Raw genomic sequence first — 24503 nt, 5'->3', positions numbered from 1 at the left:
GGGCTTGATCTCACAAACTGTGAGATCATGACCTGAGCTGAGATCAAGAGTTGGTCACTTAACCAAGTGAGCCACCCAGGCAGACCTAAAATAATAATTTTTGACAACAGACCTTTGGGTAGGGACCCAAGGGGCTTAATTTGAATCAGTGCATAGACTTCTTACTATCTGTTTTGAATGATCAGAGAGGGGTCTTCTATGTTTTTCTTGTTCTGAGCTGTTTTCCAAAAAGGAACTGTGGTAGAAAAATAAGTAGTTGCCAATAACTAGGGTTAAATACATGATATGAAGGGATACTCTAGGTATAACTAATATTTAGAAGTACTGAAAATTAAGTCAGTGTTGACATCTCCACTCCAAACCTAATTATGTGTATTAAAGATACTTTCCAATGAACTCTTTGCAAATCCAGAGTGTTATGTTTTAGTTTTCAGAATAAAAGATCAGTAACAGGGTGCTTAGGTGGCTCAGTCAGTTAAGCACTCGACTCTTGATCTCAGCTCAGGTCTTGATCTCAGGGTCATGAGTTCAAGCCTCACCTTGGGCTCCCAGTGTGGAGCCTACTTTAAAAAAGAAAAAATCAAGAACAGTGACATTTACCAGGTTGCCACTTTGGGATATGGATGGAGGCAAAAGACTAGTTCTTTCCCCACTTTGGAAATTGCTTGATTTATTGGTATAACTTTTATTTCTAATGGTTGAAACTACTACCTAAAGCAGGGAAATTGTACTTTTAATTACAGCATGTCAGGGTTATAAATATTTTTATTACTATGCCAGGGGAGGAGTAGTTTGGGCAATGAGAAGTAGCAGTGAATGATTCTCATGGGTATCTGGGAACAAGTTGGGTGATGGAAATTCACTCACCCACCAAGGAAACTAGGGCTACATGCTACAGTGAGCCAGGTGAAAAAATCCTACCCTTCACTCTAAGTCACAGATACACAGTTTATTATAACCAAGTCTTTCCTCTACTCTGCTGCATCCTACTGTATTCCCCATTCATCTCCACCACCATAGACAAAAGAATTCTACTTCTGGCTGCTAAGAACTAAGAAGGTCTTTCAACCAATACCAATTAGATACTGAATTAAATTTTTCATCATGACCAAAAATGTCATTAATTTGCTAATAACACAGAATCTCCATATCCAGATTTACATAGAGATCTTTCAAAACTATGAAGTCAAAACTGTTAAGTCTTTTACCCAGGCTCACAATATGCAGCTCAAATTTCAGGAAAACAATCTATACCAAATGGAAATGATTTAATTAGAGCCAGGAGAAACTATATAGCTTGCAACCAAACCCTAATGAAAAGACTTGACTGAGCCTAGCTGGAAATTTGAGGATCATCTTTCTTCATTTGAATGATATATTCAAGACTGCCATGTTGTTTTATTCTATAGAATCTAATGGGCAAAATTATATAAAAGCAGAGTTTATTATTCTAAACTGAGATTTGCTATTTTTTTAATGTTTATTTTTTTTTCAACGTTTATTTATTTTTGGGACAGAGAGAGACAGAGCATGAACGGGGGAGGGGCAGAGAGAGAGGGAGACACAGAATCAGAAACAGGCTCCAGGCTCCGAGCCATCAGCCCAGAGCCCGACGCGGGGCTCGAACTCACGGACCGCGAGATCGTGACCTGGCTGAAGTCGGACGCCCAACCGACTGCACCACCCAGGCGCCCCTAATGTTTATTTTTAAGAAAGAGCAAAAGCAGGGGAGGAGCAGAGAGAGAGGGAGACACAGGATCCAAAGCAAGTTCCAAGCTCTGAGCTGTCAGCACAGAACTGATGTGGGGCTCGAACCTATGAACTGCAAGATCATGACCTGAGCTGAAGTTGGATGCTTAACCAACTGAGCCACCCAGGCACCCTGAGAGATTTGCTGTTTCTTACTGAAGAAAAAATAAAATATGCACATCATTCCCTTTGGGAAGTTGTAGGTTCCTGCATTTCAATTGGAATAGATTTGAAAATTTTACAAACAATGATTTTTAACTTTGATTTTTTCTGACATCCCAAAGTCAGAGAGGATATCACTGAATCGTAAAACAAAAAGAATTTTAATCCAGTCTAAAAAGCGAATTAAAGATATGCTACTTTTATGTTTTAAAGAAAACTGGAGTTATTATTTATTTTAATCAAATATTGAAATACCTAGCATCATTATTATAAAGAAATAATCCCCAGACATACCTTCTATACTCAGTTCAACCACCATTTGACTTCAAATTCTAAACATTTTATGCATTCAAAACCATATTTTCAAACACAGTGCCAGGTAGCAAGAATGCTACATTTTATATATGATTATAAATTGTAGAATAATATATGCTTGAAATAGATACTAATACCAAATATAAGAGATAAGTTCCCTTGACTTTATAAGACACCTTCTTTTTAAAAACAACACACACACATTTTTTAAAATGTTTATTTATTTTTGAGAGAGAGCATGAGTAGGGAGGGGCAGAGAGAGAGGGAGGCAGAGAATCCCAAGTAGGTTCCCCGCTGCCAGCACAGAGCCCAGTGTGGGCTCAAACTCATGAACCATGAGATCATGACCTGAGCCAAAATCAAGAGTCAGACGCTTAGCCAACTGAGCAACCCAGGCGCCCCATAAGACATCTTTTAAAATTAAAATACTGGCATACAAAACAAAAAATTCAAGAGTGATTTGAACAAAGAAACATATTCCCAGAGCATAGGAGCATAGTTCAGTGGAAAGATCAGTGTGTTGCACTGAAGACATGCAGACTTCCTGCCTCTGCAGATTGCTAGCTATGTGGTCTTCAATAGTTTTGCCCGGTCACATCCACAAAACGATGACGGGACCTTCTAAGTACTATAACTACATAATACTAAACTTTGGAAAAACATATGAAAGCCACAGGACTTAATACATACAATGATGAAAAGTTAATTTATGGGCTTTACTGAGATTAGTTTATCCTCATCTCCTTTACAAGGGATCATTTGTGAACATTAATAAGTAGTCACTTATTAGTTAATAGTGATTTTAATAATGACTTTAATAATAACATTAATAATGACTTCTGTTTCTGTCATTCAACCAATAAAGCTCTTGCTGAGGTCACCAACAATGTCGTCAATAAATTCAACAGATATGTTTAGCTTTCACCTCGCTGACCCTTTAGTCATATCTAACAGTGGTGACCACTCTCTCCTCCTTTAAGCACCTCTCTTATGGGCTTTTGTGACACTCCTCTCTCCTGGATTTTCTTCCTACCTCTCTAGCCACTTCTTCTCATTTTCCTCAACTCAGCCATTAAATGTTGGGATTTCCAAAGATATAGCCCTAGGCCTTCATTTTTCACTCCATATTCTGCTGCAGCAGTTACATCTGTGCCCAGGACTTTAATGACCACCAATATGCTGATGACTCCCACGTGTTTGTTTAGATCTCAGAAACCCTCCCCATTTTAAGGTTCTTGACCTGTGTATCCAACTGCCTATTTGGATATCTCACAGAGACACTTCACTTGCTCAAAATCAGGATCTTCTTTCCCTTAAATCTTGCCCTGTATCCAGGGATTCGATGTCAATGACTGCCACCTTCATCTATTCAGTTATATAAGCCAGGAACTCAGAACTCATCCTTGCGACTTCCTTTCTCTCTCACCCTCCATGCCCAGCCCACCACCACAATCTCTAAATAGCCTTTCAGTCTGTCTACATCTCTCCATCTTTACTGCTACCAATTTAGACCAAGCTACCATTCAGTCTCATTTAAGTTACTGTTATAGGTGTTCTTGACCCTCTAATTCATTCCCCACTTTGCAACCAGAGCAATCTTTTCAAAAGACAAATGTGATCATGTCATTCAACTCCTCCTTTATCTCCATGCTAGAACACTTAATGGCTTTCCACAGGCTTAAAATCAAGGCCACTATCCTTAATATGATTTACAAAGCCCTGATCACCTGACTCCTCCCTTTCTGTCCAGCCTCCTTTAGAACACTCTGGCTTCTGCACTTACAGAGCAGCCGTATTGACTTTCTTTCAATTCCTCGGTCACACCATGCTGTCTCTCATCAATGTGCTCTTGTTATTCCCTCTGCCAAGAACTCTGTCACCTCCCCTCCACTCCCTATTCCACTGATCCATTTCACCTATTTAACTGCAACTCATTCTTCACATCTCAGCTCACGTCTTCTTTTCTTCAACAAATCTTGACACACATTCCCATCCTCAACAACAGTAAAAGTTCCCCGTGTACCATGCACCTCCTCCTCGGTAGCACTTACTAATTGAAATTATTATTTATTTCTGTGATTATTTGGTTAATGTATATCTCTTCCCCACTAGACTATGTAAATTCCAAGGTTTTTGCTCACTGTCAGTTCTCTAGTGTCTAACACAGTAGGTTCTCAAAATTACTTGAATGAATAAATTATATGTAAATCTGTAAATAAGGCAAATATTTTTAATCCATAAAACCATTATACTTAATGCTTCTTTTATAATTATTTTAACAGGAAAAAGTAAGAGTGATGCAGGGGAAAGAAACGAGGCATCTACTCCTATTTATTTTGTCTTCTTAAGTCATTTGGTTAAAGTGTAGGCAACGTCCCTAAGTCACAATGACTTGATAGTAATAATAGTTTCCATTTCTGGAGCACCTTTCTTCCCAAGGGTTCCCAATGCTTACAAACAGATCTTGGTGTCACTCTAGAGTGACTCTGCTAAGAAACTATGCTTTTGATCAAGCCTAGTAAGTTTCTATGAGAAGCTGTCAGGTCTTCTTGCAAACACCAAGTTCCTTTTATGACCATCTCACTTTCTTAACACAACCCCAAAATATCAGGGGCAACAAAAGTAGCCATGTCTTTGCATGAAGTCTGAGAAGGACCCATTTGGAGTGGTTGTTTTTAGCTAACATTTAATGAGCACTTATTTTGTGCTAGTCCCCAGGCTAACACATTATCACTTTTAATCAAAATCCTCAGCTGGCCCCTTTCCCTCATTAACACGATCAATAAAGGAACTCTATGGGCATCCAATGGGAGCCTGCTGTGATTACTAGCTGGTTGCCAAGATAACCTGGCCACTCAGGGGATGGGGAAGGAGGTTTTCTACCTGCCCCCAAGCAGGTGAAGATTCAGCCCCCAGGGCCCTCGCCTCACTTCGCTTACCCTCCTGGCTCAGCGACCGAAGAGTACGAAGAGTACGCAGCACCGGCTTGCTCAGGTCCCGCAAGGAAGGGACGATGGTGTCCAATATGTTGGTGTTCATTTGGTTCGGGGCTGAGTCCTTAACGGGTCTCTTTTCTTTCTTCATATGAAATCTGTACAAAAGTGACTTTCCTACCCTCAAAGCCCCTCTCTTCAGAGCTTTGGATGTACCTTAAAAATAAAAACTACCAAATATCGAGCTGTGTTTTTCTAACACCTCCTTTCTGCCCTCCCTTTGAAAGGGCGGACCTACCCCGTCGGACTCCATCTTGTTCTGTGTCCTTCACCTTGACCACACCTCCTCCCCTTGAGCCACCCCCTCCCCCACCTGCCTAACAGAACTCGGACCCTTCCCCAGCCAATCGGCTGAGGCCATAGCTATTACCTCACCAACTGCCCCTAGGGGAGTTGATGCTCCCCTTGAGCAACCCCCTCCCCCACCTGCCCAACAGAACTCGGACCCTTCCCAAGCCAATCGGCTGAGGCCATAGCCATTACCTCACCAACTGCCCCTAGGGGAGTTGATGCTCCCCTTGAGCAACCCCCTCCCCCACCTGCCCAACAGAACTCACCCTTCCCCAGCCAATCAGCTGAGGCCATAGCTATTACCTCACCAACTGCCCCTAGGGAAGTTGATGCTCCCCTTGAGCAACCCCCTCCCCCACCTGCCCAACAGAACTCGGACCCTTCCCCAGCCAATCGGCTGAGGCCATAGCCATTACCTCACCAACTGCCCCTAGGCCCCAATTAAACCTTTGGGCTTTGGAAACACTCTCTCTCCCTGGTATCTCACCGCTGCGTCGGTGCAGGTAGGGGATTGAGCTCGAGCTAGCTCGAATAAAGTCTCTTTTGCTTTTACATCAGACTCGGCTCCCTGGAGGTATTTGGGAATCACGAATTCTGGGCATAACACCTTCCCACCCCGTGCTGGCTCTCTCTGAGTGGCTCCCACCCCAGGAACCCCAAGAGCTGGGTTGCACCAGTATGCAAAAATCCAAGCTCTCAGGGCCACGAAGTGAGAGCGTGCACAGAGCCAAGAGCAAGAAAACGGGACTGAGGGAAGGTAGGCCAGCCGCAGGGAGGGCCTGGTGTGTTGCTAGGACTCAACAAAGGCTTGCTGCATCGCTAAGGTGTCAAAGCATGGCCTTGGCCCCGCCTCCTATGTTGGGTAGAGCCCTACGTAGACAATGGGATTCTGGAGTGGCAAACAGCGAGGCTGGGGAGTAACTTTTTTTTAACTTTGTTTTTTCCTTCCCCTCTTACCCTGGGCAGCGAAGAGAATTGGTTGCTTTTGTAACCACCTTGGACCAATTGGAGAAAACCTTTTAACCCTAGAAACGGACATTTGAGTCTCCGGATAAGTTTGACTTTGAGTCGGAATTTCTTTCTCGTCTTTGGTTTCTCTTGGACTCCCCTCCTAGAAAATGGAGAGCCGGAGGACTAGGGAGAGAAAAGAACTAGCAAGAGCTGACGTTTCTGTAATTACAGTGATTTTTTATTCCCTATACACGGCATGAGTGTCATCCTGCAGAATTGTTTTAATGCCCTCCCCTCTGCTAATAATTACCCCAAAGCGAACACACATGTAAACTCCACCCAGGTCAAGAAATAGAATCTTGTATCCATCACTTACTTAATATTAGGCAAGTTACCCTACCCGCCCTGAGATTCTCTATGGAAACTGAGAGTTAATAAAACAAAAGTGACACAAAGAATTTCACCAAAGTGTGTTCTGTAGAATACTAACTACTTATGGCATAATTAACAAGTGGAAAAAAGAAGGGAGAAGAAAGAAAGAAAGAAAGAAAGAAAGAAAGAAAGAAAGAAAGAAAGAAAGAAAGAGAAAGAAAAGAAAGGAAAGAAAGAGGGGGAAGGAGGGAGAAAGAAAGAGAAAATGAGGAAGGAAGAAAGGAAGAAAAGAAAGGAAGGGGAAAGTGGGGGGAGAGAGGGAAGGAAGGAAGGATGGAAAGAGAAAGAAAGAAAGAAGAAAGGAAAGAGAAAGGGGGAGGGAGGGAGAGAGAAAGAGAAAAAGAGGAAGGAAGGAAGGAAGGAAGGAAGGAAGGAAGGAAGGAGAAAAAAAAGAAAAGAAGGAAGGAAGCTGAGACGGAAAGAGGAAGAAAGGAAGGGAGGGAGAAACAAAGAAAAGGAAGGAAGGGGAAAAGGGAAGGGGGAGGGAGGGAAGAGAAAAAGAAAGAAAGAAAGAAAGAAAGAAAGAAAGAAAGAAAGAAAGAAAGAAAGAAAGAAAGAGAAAGAAAGAAAAGAAAGAAAAGAAAGAAAGGAGGGAAGGAGGGAAGGAGAGGAAAGGAAAGAAGGAGGGAAGGAGAGGAAAGGAAAGAAGGAGGGTGGGAAGGAAGAAAGGAAGGACAGGGCAACTATCAGCACTGAAATGCCTCATTCTCCCTCCAGGCATTATTCCAGAAATTACTATAAATCTGTTTTGCCTGTGTTTGAACTTTCGGAATTGATATAGTATGTGTTATTTTGTGTGTAGCTCTGTCACTCAACATTATGTTTGTGAGATTTCTCCATGGTTTCTGTACTAGCAATTTGTTCATTTTCATTGTTGCATATTTATGAATATGGCACAATTTGTTGATCCATTCTGCTGTTGAGGGAATATGTGAGTTATTTCCATTTGGGGCTATTAGGAATAATGTTGCTGCAGACATTCTTGAACAAAACTTCTGATGCACATACATATTCATTTATGATGTGTATATATAACTAAGAGTAGATTACTGGGTGATGGGAAATGCAGATTTTAACACATAATGCCCATCAGATTTCCAAAGTGACTGACTCTTGCAATGGTAGTGGGGAGGAGAAATTTCTGGCATTTACTATGAACAGAGACCAGGGGTCCCTGATGGTCCGCAGTGTATAGGACAGTCCTGTACAGTGAAGACGGTTCCACATTCTGCACTGTGTCTGAATATCTCATCAGATTTCCATGTAAGGAAAAAAAGGCTATTTATGAACCTGGAAAAAAATCCACTTGGCATGTAAATACAAAGAAGTTTCTGCTTAATTTCACTATCACTTAATTTCCTAGAAATTCAAAATCCAAGTAAACTGGGGGAAAATTACACCTTTTTTTTCAGGATTTAAGGAGAATTCTTCACTATTTAGGAAAACTGTAATCATCACATCAATGCGGATGGTAGCTGAGTAGCCAACACATCTCAACCAGGCTGCATTTGTAGCTGCAGCACTCATAGTGATTCTTTCTGTTGGTATAAGCATGTGGTAACTTCCTCTGCCTTCCAGCATAGTCATGCCTGGACATATATGCCAAAATACATATTATTTTACTATACATTACTTACATTATGCAAGAGTTCTGACTTCATTTTTAAACGGTTGGAGTAAATAAGCTGTGCTATCCATAAACCTCGTTTCAAGATGGTAACAAGGCATTCAGATAAAATACTTGTTATGAAAAAGAACCATTGTGTCTAATAACACTGAGAACTTCTGTGCTAGAAAATTACAAACTCCATAACTCACCCTTTGTCTCTCTACCTTAAGAACTAGGTTTGGGGCCTTTCATAAGCTAATTTCTTGGGGAAATAATTTCCTCCCACTCTCTCTTTTACACCTGCCTTTTGCCCTTGGTCTATGATGGTGTTTAGACTTCAAGCACTTGTCTTTGCAGAATAAGCTGTCTCAAATCCTTTGGGGAAATAAGCAGGGAATATTGTTGAATGGATCAGCAGTAAACAATGGGCAAACTTTTGTGACAGTTGTCTTGACAACTGCTGAGTCAGCTAATTTTTAGTGGTCATATCAGCATTATTATTCAATCTTAAGAAAATAAATGAAAGTGTAGAAATACATTAGTTTCTTAGAATAATAGATTAGATTGAGTTAAGCATGGTGATGATGCTTTTAGTCTCTCAAAAAGTATCTTCAGTTTCAAAAAATGAAGTGATTATGAAATGAAATCATTATGAACAATTGCTAATTATTAGTGAATTATAGATGACCAAAGGCAGATCTACAACTGATAAAGGCAAAGACCTTTCTTTCGACATCTTTTCCTTTTACCAAAGGTCTCCTGCCAAAAGAGGCTGTGGAGATACATGTGACCCAATGTTTACTAGCAACTTTCAGTGAACTATAAACATTATATATCCTGAAAAAACATAACCTTTAGTTGGTAACAAAGCTCAGGCACACCATGCAATTCTACTAGTTAGGATTTGCTCTTTGGATATACCTGCATGATACAAACAAAGATATATGTATATGTAACATTCTTTGTAATGCTAATCTTAGAATTTAAGATAACTCTCACAGGGAACCAGTTAAATTGTACAATGTACTTTGGAATACATTTTGAAGAGTTTGCTTAAAAGAAAGCTGTAACTTTATGTGGTGATTTTTAAAAAGTTTCAAGATACATTAAGTGTAAACTTGTTGCAGAATAGTATTAATATGATACTACTTGCTTCAAGTATGCATACACATATAAATATGTATGTATATTCATATACATGTTTATAAATTCATAGAATATTTGAGGAAAGATACATAAAAGTATTAGCAGTGATTATTTCTGGATAGTGTGAAATCCTGTGTGGAGAGGGAGGAGTTCAGAGAACTTTTATGTTCACATTTCTCCTTTATTTACTGTTTAGACATGGATTATCTTAGTAATATTTTAAAGGTAATTTGCCATAGAAAGAGAAACAGAGGACAGAGAGAGTTACCGGCAGAGTGCATGGATTTATGAAAAACACTGAAGGAAATAAACTGGGCCAATATTTTCCAAAGTACTTTAATATACACATACTTTTCTGTAAGCTTCAACTTGCCTTGTAAAACCCACACTAAATGGGCACTTACCTTTACCCAGACCCCAAAGCATACACAATATTCAGTAGGCTCATATTAAGGGCCACTTGGAAATCTGTTAAAAAAGAAAACACTTGTAATACTCCTGTTTTCATATTATACAACACAGAATAAGAATTTGCAATAAATAATTTAACCCACATCTATTAGGTATCTAATACGTGTCATGTACTTTGCTAGTTGGTAAGAGGAATACGGCAGAAGAAAATCCCCACACGAGAAGTACACAATTCATTTGCCATTTGACAAATATTTATTGAAGAAGGTTCTGGGGCACCTGGGTGGCTCAATCAGTTAGGCGTCTGACTCTTGATTTCAGCTCAGGTCATGATCTCAGGGTCATGGGATCGAGCCGCGCATCAGGCTCTGCGTAGAGCCTGCTTGGGATTCTCTCTCTCTCCCTCTTGCTCTCTCTGTCTCTCTGCCCCTCCCCTGCTCAAGCTCTCTCTCTCTCTCTCTCTCTCTCTCTCTCTCTCTCTCTCTCAATGAATAAATAAACTTAAAAAATAAAGAAGGTTCTGGGGCGCCTGGGTGGCGCAGTCGGTTAAGCGTCCGACTTCAGCCAGGTCACGATCTTGCGGTCCGTGAGTTCGAGCCCCGCGTCGGGCTCCGGGCTGATGGCTCAGAGCCTGGAGCCTGTTTCCGATTCTGTGTCTCCCTCTCTCTCTGCCCCTCGCCCGTTCATGCTCTGTCTCTCTCTGTCCCAAAAATAAATAAACGTTGAAAAAAAAATTTAAAAAAAAATAAATAAATAAAAATAAAGAAGGTTCTAAAATCAGGAAGAGTTCGAAAGTCAAAGTGCAAATTGAAAATTCAATCAATGGGCAAAATCACTCTAGAAATACCTTCTTAGGAAGGCCCTATGTTAGAGATCCACATAACATCTCTTGGTTTACAGACCTAATACAGCCAGTTTTTCCTCCAGCTTTAGGTCAGATCACTTTCTTATGATCATGTAATGAAGCAATTGGCTTATGATTAAAAAGCAGTCTTGTCTGAAAAATTCAACCAAATAGTGGAACTGCACGCAACACTGTGAGATGCTTACACTATGACAGATACTGGGGAACTGAGACAGACTGAAAATACACCAGATACATATCTTCAATCCCTTGCCTACTCCAGGGCTTCTTTAAGAAGTGTACTTGTGGTCGCTTTCTACCACATTAACTTAGCTAAGATGGAACTGCATTTCCCAAAATACCCTTCTCCGTATGATTCTATGTGAGGGTTAGTAAAAAGAGACATTTGTGTGAGATTTGAAAGGCAGAAGTAAAGCAGAAGACATTTTTGTGCTCTGAAAATCATTGTAGGGCCTGGCGCTCATCTGCTGGCTCACCATATAGGCACAGGCCAGCAGCCTGGCTGCAGCTCTCCAGCTCCCATCAGATCTTCTCTGTTAGCTCTTCTACACTGAGTGCATGTTCATCAGTGTGGCCATAGGCACCACCTTATCCTACAGATGACATTTATCACTGAGGGTTAGATACATTGAGAGACAAATGCAAGTCCCAATTTGTCCTCACAGGTTCTAATTTGCCCTCATGAGTTCCAGCTTTTTCTCACCAATCCTAAGCTATTTTTATTCTCCCCCATTTCATGACCATCTTTCCTTCCTGACTGTTGTCCCTGCTGACTTCAGGCCGAACACCAGACATAGACTGCCTAACCAGACCTTACAATTATGTAAGGGTTAATGACCATAACAATCCCATATTCTTCATCATTCATGGGGCTTCTGCTTCTCTGACTAAACCCTAACTACAGGACTAGTCATTAAAACTGAAGTGTTTACATTTAAATTACAGTAAAACCTTGGTTTGTGAGCATAATTCATTCTGGAAACATGCTTCTAATCCAAAGCACTTGTATAGCAAAGTGAATTTCAAGAACCATTGGCTCAGTTCTGATCATGTGATATTCAGTGTCATGTACTACTCGTATTGCAAGACATCACTCCTTTATCAAGTTAAAATTTTTAATTTCTATTTGTTAATGTTTATTTTTGAGAGAGAGAGAGAGAGAGACAGAGTATGAGCGGGCAAGGGGCAGAGAGAGAGGGAGACACAGAGTCCGAAGCAGGCTCCAGGCTCTGAGCTGTCAACACAGAGCCCAACACAGGGCTCAAACCCACAAACCATGAGATCATGACCTGAGCCAAAGTCAGACACTTAACTGACTGAGCCACCGAAGTGCCCCTATCAAGTTAAAATTTATTAAGAATATTTGCTCGTCTTGAGGAACACTCGCAGAACCAGTTACTCACAATCCAAGGTTTTATTGTATTCTCTTCAGCTTTACTTAGACTTGACATCATATAAATTAAGAGCTTGCGTACTGCATCTCTATTATAAAGACATGCTAACCCTCATATTAGAGGTATGAAGACAATGTAATGGGAGTACAAGACAAGGAACATTATTTAAAACTAAGATGATTTGTCTGAATGCCAAGCAAAGAGATTTGGGATTTATTTGGAAGATGTAGATGTTTCCTGAAGGCCTGGGAATAAGATGATGGACTGATCACTCACAGAGTATTCTATTCTCCATATTTCATTACATGGCATAAGGAATCCATATGTCATTTGGCAACTAAAGTCAGAAAAATTGCTGAGGGAGATGAAGGAAATCTACCAAATGACTAAACAGATAAGTGCTAGCCATGGGAAGGCTGGCCACAGGATGATTAATATCACTGACAGTGACCACTGTTTATAAACTTTGACAGATGACGTGGCAAAGATGCAACACAACTGAAAAAAAAAAAGGTGAGTTAGTGTGACAAATGAGAATATTTTGAGCCTAAGCTATGAAATGATAACCCAAAGAAGAAATACAGCAAGTCTGATCAAATCAGACTATTTAAAAACAAATCAAGTAATAGACAGCACACTATCACCATTCTGCCTGGCCTATCTACAGGATAAAAGTCACACAATAGGACTTTCTCATGTTTAATAGATGTGACAAACAAATATATGTGTTTAATGATGACAAATACTAATAGAAGTAATTTCCATATTTTATTTTTTTGAGTTTATTTATTTATTTTCAGAGAGAGAGAGCACAAGTAGAGGAAAGGCAAAGAGAGGGAGAGAGAATCCCAAGCAGGCTCTGCACTGTCAGCGTGGAGCCCAATGTGGGACTCAAACCCACGAACCATAAGATCATGACTTGAGCCGAAATCAAGAGCCAAATGCATAACTGACTGAGCCACCCAGGTGCCCCAATTCCCATATTTTTTTAACTTGATTTTGAAAGAGAGAGAGAGTAGGGGAGGGGCAGAGAGAGATGGGAGCGACAGAATCCCGAGCAGGCTCCATACAGTCAGTGTAGAGCCCAATGCAGGGCATGACCTGAGCCAAAATCAAGTCAGATGTTAAATGACTGAGCCACCCAGGTGCCCCCAATTCCCATATTTTAAAAGAAACAATGGGAAAAAACAAAATGAGAAAGGTTTTTTGGCTTCCAAAAATTCTAAATTTACAGTTACTTGTCCAATTTTACCATTATATTATGCCATTCTACATAGGCAAAACAAAACGTATATTCTACAAAGGAATACTTCTCGATTATTTTTTTAAATGAAGACTACTGATCAATAAACAAGTTCTGAAAAGAACTGAAATGTAGATGCCTTTAGGCAATGTGAGTTAAGTTGGTTAGCCAACTCACCTCACACAGTACACAAAGATTAATTTAAAATGGATCAGAGAGCTAAATCTAGAGGTAAAAAGTATAAAGCTTCCAAAATAAAACATAAGAGAGAAATCGTGTGATCTTCAGGTTAAGCAAATATTTCTTAGGACATAAAAAGCATGAATTATAAAAGCTAAAAATGTAATAAATGGGACTTCATCAAAATTTAAAAGTTTTGCTCTTCAAAAAACACCATTAAGAAATGAAAAACAAAGACACAGGACAAGAAAAAATATTCACATTACAAACATCTGGCAACTGGCATACAGGGAAAAGGCATACCTTTTTCCCTCAAGTTTTTATTTAAATTCCAGTTAGTTAACATACAATGTAATATTAGTTTCCGATGTAGAATTCAGTGATTCAACACTTCCATACAACCCCTGGTGCACATCATTACAAGTGCCCTCTTGAATCCCCATCACCTATTTAACACATCCTCCCACCCACCTCCCCTCTAGTAACCATCAGTTCATTCTCTATAGTTGAGATTCTGTTTATTGATTTTTGTCTTTTTTCCCCCCATGTTTGTTTGTTTTGTTTCTTAAATTCCACATATGAGTGAAATCGTATGGTATTTGTCTTTCTCAGACTTATTTTGTTTAGCATAATACACTCCAGCTCTATCCATGTCATTGCAAATGGCAAGATTTCATTCTTTTTTATGGCTGAGTAATATTCTAGTGTGTGTGTGTGTGTGTGTGTGTGTGTGTGTGTGTGTGTGTGTGTGTCACATCTTTATCCATTCATCAGTTGATGGACATTTGGGCTTTTTCCATAATGTGGCTATTGTTAATAATGCTATAAACAATTATAAACATAATAGCGCTATAAACAAGAGCATACATCCCTTCGAATTAGTATTTTTGTATCCTTTGGGTAAATACCTACTAGTACAATTGCTGGATTGTAGGGTAATTCTATTTTTAACTTTTTTGAGGAAACACCATACTGTTTTCCAGAGTGGCTGCACCAGTTTGCATTCCTACTAACAATGTAAGAGGCTTCCCCTTTTTCCACATCCTTACCAACACCTATCAGAACATACATATTTTAAATCTTCCTAAACTCAATAAGACAGCTCAAGTTTTTAAATGGACAAAATATTTGAATATAAATTTACAAAGCCGATATACAAATAGCTAATAAGCAGATAAAAATATTCCCAACATCACTGGTTATTAGGGAAACACACATTAAAACCACAATGAGGTAGCACTACAATATCAGAATGACCATAATTTTAAAAAGACTGATAATACCAAGCATCTGCAAAGATGTGGAGCAACTGGAACTTACATTCTACAGAAGAGAATGTAAAGTGATTCAATGTACTTTGAAAAACTAGCAGTTTATTACAATTTCAACTAAGGAAAATAAAAACACATGTTCACACAGAGTGTTATACATAAATATTCATAGCAGGTTTATTCACAAGAGACAAAAACGTGATATGACCCATGTGTCCATCAAATGGTAACTGGATAAACAACAGGTAAGTCTATCCATACAATGTAACACTATTCAGTAATAGAAAGAATGAACTACAGATACAGGCAACAACATGGATGAACCTCCAAATCACTATATTAACTGACAGAAATGAGACACAAAGAGTACACTATGTGACCCCATTTATATAAAATTTTAGAAAAAGCAAACTAATTTAGAGTTACTCAAACAAATCAGTGATTGGCTGGGGTCAGGATCAGATAGAGAGATAAAATGCAAAGTGGCATGAGAAATCTTTGGGGGTGATGGAGATATTCTGTATCTTGAGTATGGTGGCAGTTTCACAGGAATATACAACTGTCAAAACTCATCAAAATTTACTCTTTAATGGGTGTAGTTGGTTGTATATAAAATATATCTCAATGAGAATTTTTTTTAAGAAGTAACACAGAGTTCTGGGGGAAGCAAGCTTAAATAAATAATTCATAAGTATACTAAAAAATAAAGAACCCACTGGGGGATTTTAACAGGAGTCTGAAAATAACACCTGGCACAATTAATGAACTTGAAGAAAGTATCCAAATTGAAACTCAAATAGAAAAATGGGTAAAAAAGAACCAAAGAGAGGCTCTGCGTGGTTAAGCTTCTGACTTCAGCTCAGGTCATGATCTCATGGTTTCTGAGTTCAAGCCCTGCATTGAGCTCTCTGCTCTCAGTGCAGAGCCTGCTTCAGATCCTCTGTCTCCCTCTCTGCCCCTCCCCTGCTTGTGCTCTCTCTCTTTCTGTCTCTATTTCTCTCTCAAAAAACATTAAAAAGGGGCGCCTGGGTGGCTCAGTCGGTTGGGCGGCCGACTTCAGCTCAGGTCACGATCTCGCGGTCCGTGAGTTTGGGCCCCGCGTCAGGCTCTGTGCTGACAGTTCGGAGCCTGGAGCCTGCTTCGGATTCTGTGTCTCCCTCTCTCTCTGCCCCTCCCCTGTTCATGCTCTGTCTCTCTCTGTCTCAAAAATAAATAAACGTTAAAAAAAATTCTAAAAAAAAAAAAAAAAAAGAAATTCTGAAGCTGAAACATACAGTAACTGAAATGAAAAATTCACTAGAGGAATTCAACAATAGCTTTAAATAGGCAGACGAAAGAAAAGGGAACTTGAAGATAGAACAATAGAAATTATTGAGTGTGAGAGACAGAAAGAAAAAGATGAAAGGAAAGTAAAATGAGCCTGTGACCTTTTGGACACCTTCAGGCCAACTGACATATGCATTGTGGGAGTCTAAGAATGAAATGAAAGAGAAAAATGGGAAGAGAGAAGATTTGAAAAATAATGGCTGAGAATGTCCCAAATTTGATGAAAGACATGAATATAAACATCTTGGAAGAGACTCACACTACTACACTATGACCCAGCAATCACACTACTAAGTATGTATCTAAGGGATACAGGTGTGCTGTTTCGAAGGGGCACATGCATCCCAGTGTTTATAGCAGTGCTATAAACAATAGCCAAAATATGGAAAGAGCCCAAATGTCCATCGACAGATGGATAAAGAAGATGTGGTGTATGTATATATATATATATATATATATATATATATATATATATATTACTTGGAATATTACTTGGCAATCAAAAAGAATGAAATCTTGCCATTTGCAACAACATGGATGGAACTAGAGGGTATTATGCTAAGCGAAATAAGTCAGTCAGAGAAAGACAAATATCATATGACTTCATTCATATGTGGAATTTAAGATACAAAACAGATGAACATAAGGGAAGGGGAGTGAAAATGATATAAAAACAGGGAGGGGACAAAACATAAGTGACTCTTAAATACAGAGAACAAACCGAGGGTTGCTGGAAGGGCTGTGGGGGAGATGGTCTAAATGGGTAAGGGGCATTAAGGAAGACCCTTGTTGGGATGAGCACTGGGTGTTATACATGGGAGATGAATTACTGGAATCTACTCCTGAAATCATTATTGCACTAAATGCTAACTAACTTGGATGTAAATTAAAAATTAATTAATTAAAAAAAGAAGAGATTCACATTGAGACACAATATAAGCAAACTTTTGAAAGACAAAGACAAAGAATCTTGAAGGTAGCAAGAGAGAAGTGACACATCATATCCAAGGGATTCCCAATGAGATTATTAGCAAATTTCTCATCAGAAACTTAGGAGGCCAAAATGTAATGGGCCAATATATTCAAAGTGCTAAAAGAAAAGAAAAATTCAGAGCACCTGGGTGACTCAGTCAGTTGAGTGTCTAACTTCAGCTTCTGGTCGTGATCTCATGGTTCATGAGTTAGAGGCCCACATTGTGCTCTGTACGGACAGCTCGGAGCCTGGAGCCTGCTTCAGATTCTGTGTCTCCCTCTCTCTGTGCCCCTCCCCAGCTTGCACTCTGTCTCTCTGTCTCTCTCAAAAATAAATGACCCTATGATCCAGCAATTGCACTACTGAGTATTTACCCAAGGAATACAAAAACACTAATCCAAAGGGATACATGCACCCCTACAATAGCAGCATTATCAAAAATAGGCAAATTATGGAAGCAGCCCAAGTGTCCATCTATAGATGAATGGGTGAAGAGGATGTGGTGTGTATATATATATATACACACACACACATACATACACATATATACATATATATATATATATATACACTCAAACACATATATACACATGTATGTACACACACACATACACACACACACACACACACACACACACACACACACACACACACACACTGGGATATTACTCAGCTATAAAAAAAGAATGAAATCTTGCCATTTGTAATGACATGGAAGGAGCTAGAGAGTATAATGTTAAGCGAAATAAGTTAGTCAACAAAAGACAAATACCATATGATTTCACTCATGTATAATTTAAGAAACAAAACAAATGAGCAAGGAGGGGGAAGAAGAGAGAGAGAAACCAAGAAATAGACTCTTAATTATAAAGAACAATCTGATGATTATCAGAGGGGCGATGGGTAGGGGGATGTGTGAAAGTGGTGATGGAGATTAAGGAGTGCACTTGTTGTGATGAGTACCAGGTGTTATATGTAAGTGTAGAATCACTTATCTGAACACACACCTGAAACTAATATTTCACTGTGTATTAACTAACTGGAATTAAAATAAAAACTTAAAATGTCAAAAAAAAATGCAGACTCTTAACTACAGAGAACAAACTGATGGTTTCCAGAGGGGAGGTTACTGGAGAGATGGGTGAAATAAGTGATGGGGATTAAAGGTCCACTTATCATGATGAGCACTGTGTAATGTATTACTGAATCACAATATTGTATACCTGAAACTAATATAACACTGTATGCTAACTATACTATAATTAAAAATTTTAAAGAAGAAAAGAAAATACCAGGCCCACCTGGCTTTAATGGTGAATTCTTCCAAATATTTACGGCAGAAATAATACCAAATTTACACAATCTCTTCCAGAGAACAGAAAAAAAAGAGGGAACACTTCTAAGCTCAGTTTTTAAAAGCAGCAAAACATTGATACCAAAACCTAAAAACAGAAAAAGAAAAATTACAAAAAGAACAATTATAAGCCAGCATCTCCCTTGGGAGTGGGGGGACAGTATCTCCTTTGACTATGGATGTAAAAATCCTTTATAAATATCAATAAATAGCATTCCAGGGATATAAAAAAAAAAAAACAACTCATGATACATCTTAAGCAAGAGTGGCTTATTCCAGAAATAAAAGGATAGTTTAACATTTAAAAATTCCATCAGTATGATTAACATTAACAGAATAAAAAAAATGGTGAGAAAGTACAATCATTAGAATAGGTGAAGAAAGCTCATTTGATAAAACCAAATACACTTTTCATGATTTTAGAAAAAAAATCAACAAAGTAGAAATGAAGAAAACATCCTTGATCTTAAAAAGATTACCTACTAATAAACCCTATAGCTACATCATTAGCAACGGTGAAATAGGCGCAGCTTTCTCCCCAAGGTCAAAGACAGGATGAGGATATCCACAACCATGTATTCACCATTGTGCTAAAGTCCCTAGACAGTGCTATAAAATCAGAAAGGGAAACAAAAGGCATAACATTCAAAACAAAAGTAAGATGTTTTTCATTTATATATTGTAAGATATATGTTTATATCATATATATGATTGCAAAGAATATTTATATTATATGTATATGATTGTAAAGGCAGAAATCCAAAAATACATCAACTACTAGAATCAATAAGTGAAGCTTATTGATAAGCTCTCTAGATATAAGGTCAACACATTTTAAAAAATCATATTTCTATATACCAGCAAAAAACAATCAGAAAATTTAATTTTTAAAAATATCCCTTACAGCAGAATAAAAATATCTGGGAACAAATATAAGAAAAATTACATAAGGCTAATATCGAAAACTACAGAATATTGCAAGTTCATACTATAGAGAGTAATTAAAAATGACCTAAATAAATGCAGAGCTATCTATCATGTTTATGAATCAAAAGCATGAATATTGTGATGTCAGTTTCTCCCAATTTGATGTGTAGATTCAGTGCAAACCCAATCAAAAGTCCAGCAGGAATATTTGGTGGATACTGACAGGCTGAATCTCAGGTTTATATGGAAATACAAAGAACCTAAAACAGCCACGACAATCTTAAAGACGAAAAAGTTGGAAGACTTATGCTATCAGAATTCAAGACTTGCACAATTAAGACTGGTGTGTTGGTACAAGGATAGACAAACAGACCAATGTAACAAATCAGAGTCTATAAATGCACCTCTACATACAGACTCACTTGGTTTATAACAAAAGTATCAGTACAATTCGGCAGGGAAATAATAGTCTTTTTCATTAGATGGTGCTTCAAAAATTACAAATTCATAAGAAAAAACAGTAAACCCTACCTTACACCAAACCCAAAAATTAATTCAAGGTGGATCACAGACCTTAATGTAAAAATAAATCTCTAGAAGAAAACAAAGGAAAGTAATTTCACAACTTTGGGGTAGGCAAAGATTCCTTAAACATGACAAAAAAAAGTGCTAACTTTAAAAGACAAAGTTGATAAATTTGACTTCATTAAACTCAGAACTTCTATTATCAAAACACATCAGGAAATTGAATAGGCAAATTACAAACTGAGAGAATATGTTTGTAGTCTGTATGTCTGATACATCTGATAAAGGATTGTATCCATGATATACAAAAGGTAAAAAAGGAAACTAAACATACATGTACCTTATAATGTAGCAATTCCACTTCTAAGTATATCCTCCCCAAAATAACATATTGAGTGTGTGTGTCTATAAAAATTTGTTCAGGAATGTTTATAGCAGCTCTATTTCTAATAGTCAAAAACTAGCAATATTCTGAACATCATCCATCAAAAGGTAAATGGGGGGTGGGGGGCGCATCTGGGTGGCTCAGTTGGTTGAGCGGCTTCGGCTCAGGTCATGATCTCATGGTTCATGGGTTTGAGCCCCGCATTGGGTTCTGTGCTGACAGCTCAGAGCCTGGAGCCTGTTTCAGATTCTGTGTCTCCCTCTTTCTTTGCCCCCTCCTCCACTCACGCTCTCTGTGTCTCCAAAATAAATAAATATTTTGAAAAAAAATTTTTAAGGTAAATGGGGGGCAACTGGGTGGCTTAGTCGGTTAAGTGTCCAACTCTTGATTTTGGCTTAGGTCATGATTTCACACTTCATGAGATCAAGCCCCATGTTGGTCTCTGTGCTGACAGCATGGAATCTGCCTGGGATTCTCCCTCTCTCGCCTTCTTTTTCTGCCCCTCTCCCACTCACACTCACCCTCTCTCTAAAAAAAATAAATAAATAAATGGATAAACAAATTGTGGTATATTCATACAATGGAACATGACACAATAATAAAAAAAGAATAAACTACTGAAATATACAACATAGATAAATCTCCAAAATATTACCCAAAAGATGATTTGCATTTATCCAAAAGATTATAAATGCAAAAGTACAACCTACAGATTACATTTATAGAAAACTCAAGAACCAGCAAACTAATTTATGTGGCAGTAGTCAAAAAAGTTACCTCTGGGAGATGGGATATCAACTGGGAGGTAATAAAAGAGACTTCCCTCAGGGGCTAAAGATGTTCTGTATCTTGACCTGGGTAGTGGTTACACAAGCATATAACATCTGTAAAAATACACACACGCTGAAGAAGGGAGCAGGATGGTGGTGCTGGGCAGTGACAGCGAAGAGGACTTGGTCAGCTATGGGATGGACCTGGAGCCGCTGGAAGGTGAAAGACCAAAGAAACCAATTCCTCTTCAGGATCAGACTGTCAGAGATGAAAAAGGAAGGTATAAACAGTTTCATGGGGCCTTTAGCGGAGGTTTCTCTGCTGGGTACTTCAACATTGTTGGCTCAAAAGAAGGATGGACGCCCTCTTCCTTCATGTCTTCATGACAGAACAGAGCAGACAAATCTGTTCTTGATCCTGAAGACTTTATAGATGAAGAGGATCTTACTGAATTTGGGATAGCACCTAAAGCGACTGTCACCATGGATGATTTTGCTTCCGAAACCAAAGATAGAATATGAGAAAAGGCCAGGCAGTTAGCAACTGCTACTCCCCTATTCCTGGGGCTACTCTCCTTGATGACCTCATAACACCAACAAAATTATGTACTGGTTTTGAATTACTAAGAAAAATGGGTTGGAAGGAAGGACAAGGAATTGGCCCTCGAGTAAAGAGAAGACCTCACTGACAAAAACCTGATCCTGGAGTAAAAATCTATGGCTGTGCGTTACCCCCTGGAGGCTCTGAAGGATCTGAGGATGAAGACAATGACTATGTGCCTGAAAATGTGACCTCTGCACCCAAAGACATCACACCTGTGGATTTCACACCTAAAGATAACGTGCGTGGATTGGCTTACAAGGGCCTGGATCCCCACCAAGCATTGTTTGGAACCTCAGGAAAACATTTTAATCTTTTCAGTGCAGGACCTGAGGGAGCCCGTGATCTCCTTGGAGAGACTGGAGTGAATAAAGGAAGAAAACTGGGAATTTCAGGCCAGGCTTTTGGTGTTAGTGCCCTGGGAAGAGGAAGATGATGACATCTATGCCACAGAAACTTTATCCAAATATGACACCATTTTGAAAGATGAGGAGCCTGGAGATGGACTCTATGGCTGGACAGCACCCAGGCAGTATAGAAGTCAGAAAGAATCAAAGAAAGATCTTCGATACATTAGCAAAATTTTGGATGGATTTTCCTTGGCTTCTAAACCTTTATCTTCTAAAAACACTTCCCCACCACCTGAATTGCCAAGAGACTATCAACCAGTACATTATTTCAGACCTGTGGTAGCTGAAACCTTAGAGAACACCCACTTAATTCAGGTATTGTCAGAGTCAGCTGGAAAGCCAATGCTTAACCCAGGGACACACAGTAGGCACCAACTGAATGCCTCCAAGTGGGTGGAGTTGCTGGGAGAAACACCCATTCAAGGCTCATCTACTTCAGTGTTAGAGTTTCTGTCCCAAAAAGATAAAGAGAGAATCAAAGAAATGAAGCATGTAACTGACCTTAAAGCAGCTCAACTCAAGGCCGGGAGTCTGGCCCAGAAGGCCTCAAGCAACAGACCCCAGCCCTCCTCTCTGGACGTCGGGCCCTGCTCATGGCACATGGCATTGAGTGGTAGGACAGCCACCACAAGAGCCAGCAACTTCAAACCTTTCGTGAAGATCCAGAAAAACAAAAACTATAAGAAGAGTTTTTAGTAAATAGGAAACGGGAATCTAATTTAATAAATAGGAATCTTCCAGAAAGATGCCCTGGAACGTTGTCTGAACCCCAGTATGACAGAATGGGAGCGAGGCCACAAGCGGGATAAGTTTGCTTGGGCAGCCCTGCTGTATGTGTCTTCCCATTTGACCTTGTCCTCCAGGTTCATGCATGCCAAGGAGGAGGACGATTCAGATCAAGTGGAAGTCCCTCAAGACCAAGAGAATGATGTCAATGACAAGCAGTCAGCTGTGAAGCTGAAGCTGTTCGGGAAGCTTACCCGAGACACATCTGAGTGGCATCCTGACAAGCTTCTGTGTAAGAGGTTTCATGTCCCTGACCCTTATCCAGATTCAACTTTGGTTGGCTTACCAAGAGTGAAATGTGACAAATTCTCAGTCTTCAACTTTCTGACACTCCCAGAGACCACTTCCTCACCTACAACTCAAGCAGCAAGTGAAAAAGGGCCGCAACACTGAGGTCCCGACAAATCACAAAAACCATCAAGATGGGATACATCTAAATAAGAAAAGAAAAAAGATCCCATTAGTGAATTTTTAAGTTTGGCTAGATCAAAAGTTGGTCCACCTAAACAAGAGTCCAGCTCTTTAGTAATCAAAGAGGAAGAGCATGTGATGGAATCACTCTCAAATAAGAATGTAAGCAAAGGTGTGGATTCACAGACTGAAGGAGAAGGGAGCCGCCCATCCATGGACTTATTTAAGGCCATCTTTGCCAGCTCCTCCGATGAGAAGTCCTCATCCTCTGAGGATGAGCAAGGCGACAATGAGGATGATCAGGCAGGTACCAGGGAGGCTGACTTCAAAAGCTCCCAAGAGACTGACTGAATGGAAACATAATCCATGGCACATGCTAGTGAGCTGGCAGCCCTCCAGGAGCCCGCACCTTCCTTTCTGATACAAAAGATGCAGATAGATGAAAGAGAAGTGTTCGGCCCACAATTACGTCCCATCTTCTGGCCCAATGTTCATCAGAAACTTGAGGCACCTCAGAAAGAGAAACATAAAAAAAAAGAAAAAAGAAAAACAGAAGACCAAGAAAGAGCACAGATGGAGGAAAGAGAAGAAAAAGAAACACCGGAAGCACAAATACAAAGTCAAGCAAAAGAATAAAAATTCGGAGAAGAGCAGTAGTTCTGAGCGTACCAACAGCAGTGACAGCCCGAGTGGTGAAGAAGGGACTGTAGACCTGTCACCCCACGAACTGCTGAGAAGGCTGAAAAGTCTTCCACTAAGGCGGCAGCAATTGAATTCTGCCCTGGCCTGTCCCAGTACCAGATATTCTCCATGATGGAAGCTCGTTGATTGCTAAGTTAATACATTGTACAGTTTGTATTTATATGTAAATTCATGCTATAAAATAATTTTTAAAACCTTGACATTTCAAAGGCTGCTTTGGAAGATTGCAGAAATTGATTTCCATTTTTAACCTCAGTGTCAGAGGAAATAATTCAGACTGTACAGTTTAATTAAAACTGAATTTTTCTAAAAAAATACATA

General features: G+C 39.4%; 1 protein-coding gene and 1 pseudogene across 1 annotated transcript in view; one reads left to right on the top strand and one right to left on the bottom strand.

Annotated features, from left to right (window-relative positions):
- Positions 1–5435, bottom strand: part of CCDC81 (coiled-coil domain containing 81) — a 39188-nt gene extending 33753 nt beyond the window's left edge. The window contains exon 1 of the mRNA XM_025928634.2: positions 5166–5435. Within this exon, the coding sequence (XP_025784419.1) occupies positions 5166–5310 (145 nt within the window). The 5' untranslated portion in view covers positions 5311–5435. The remainder of the gene's footprint in view (positions 1–5165) is intronic.
- A 15987-nt stretch (positions 5436–21422) lies between these two features.
- Positions 21423–24298, top strand: LOC112865769 (G patch domain-containing protein 1 pseudogene; annotated as a pseudogene).
- The last annotated feature ends 205 nt before the right edge of the window (positions 24299–24503 follow it).

This window comes from Puma concolor, chromosome D1 (genome assembly GCF_028749965.1).
Source record: "Puma concolor isolate L17-30 chromosome D1, mPumCon1.1.hap2, whole genome shotgun sequence".
NCBI classification, from domain to species: domain Eukaryota; kingdom Metazoa; phylum Chordata; class Mammalia; order Carnivora; family Felidae; genus Puma; species Puma concolor.
Note: the sequence above shows the minus strand (reverse complement) of the source record. Positions and strands in the feature narration are given on the sequence as shown.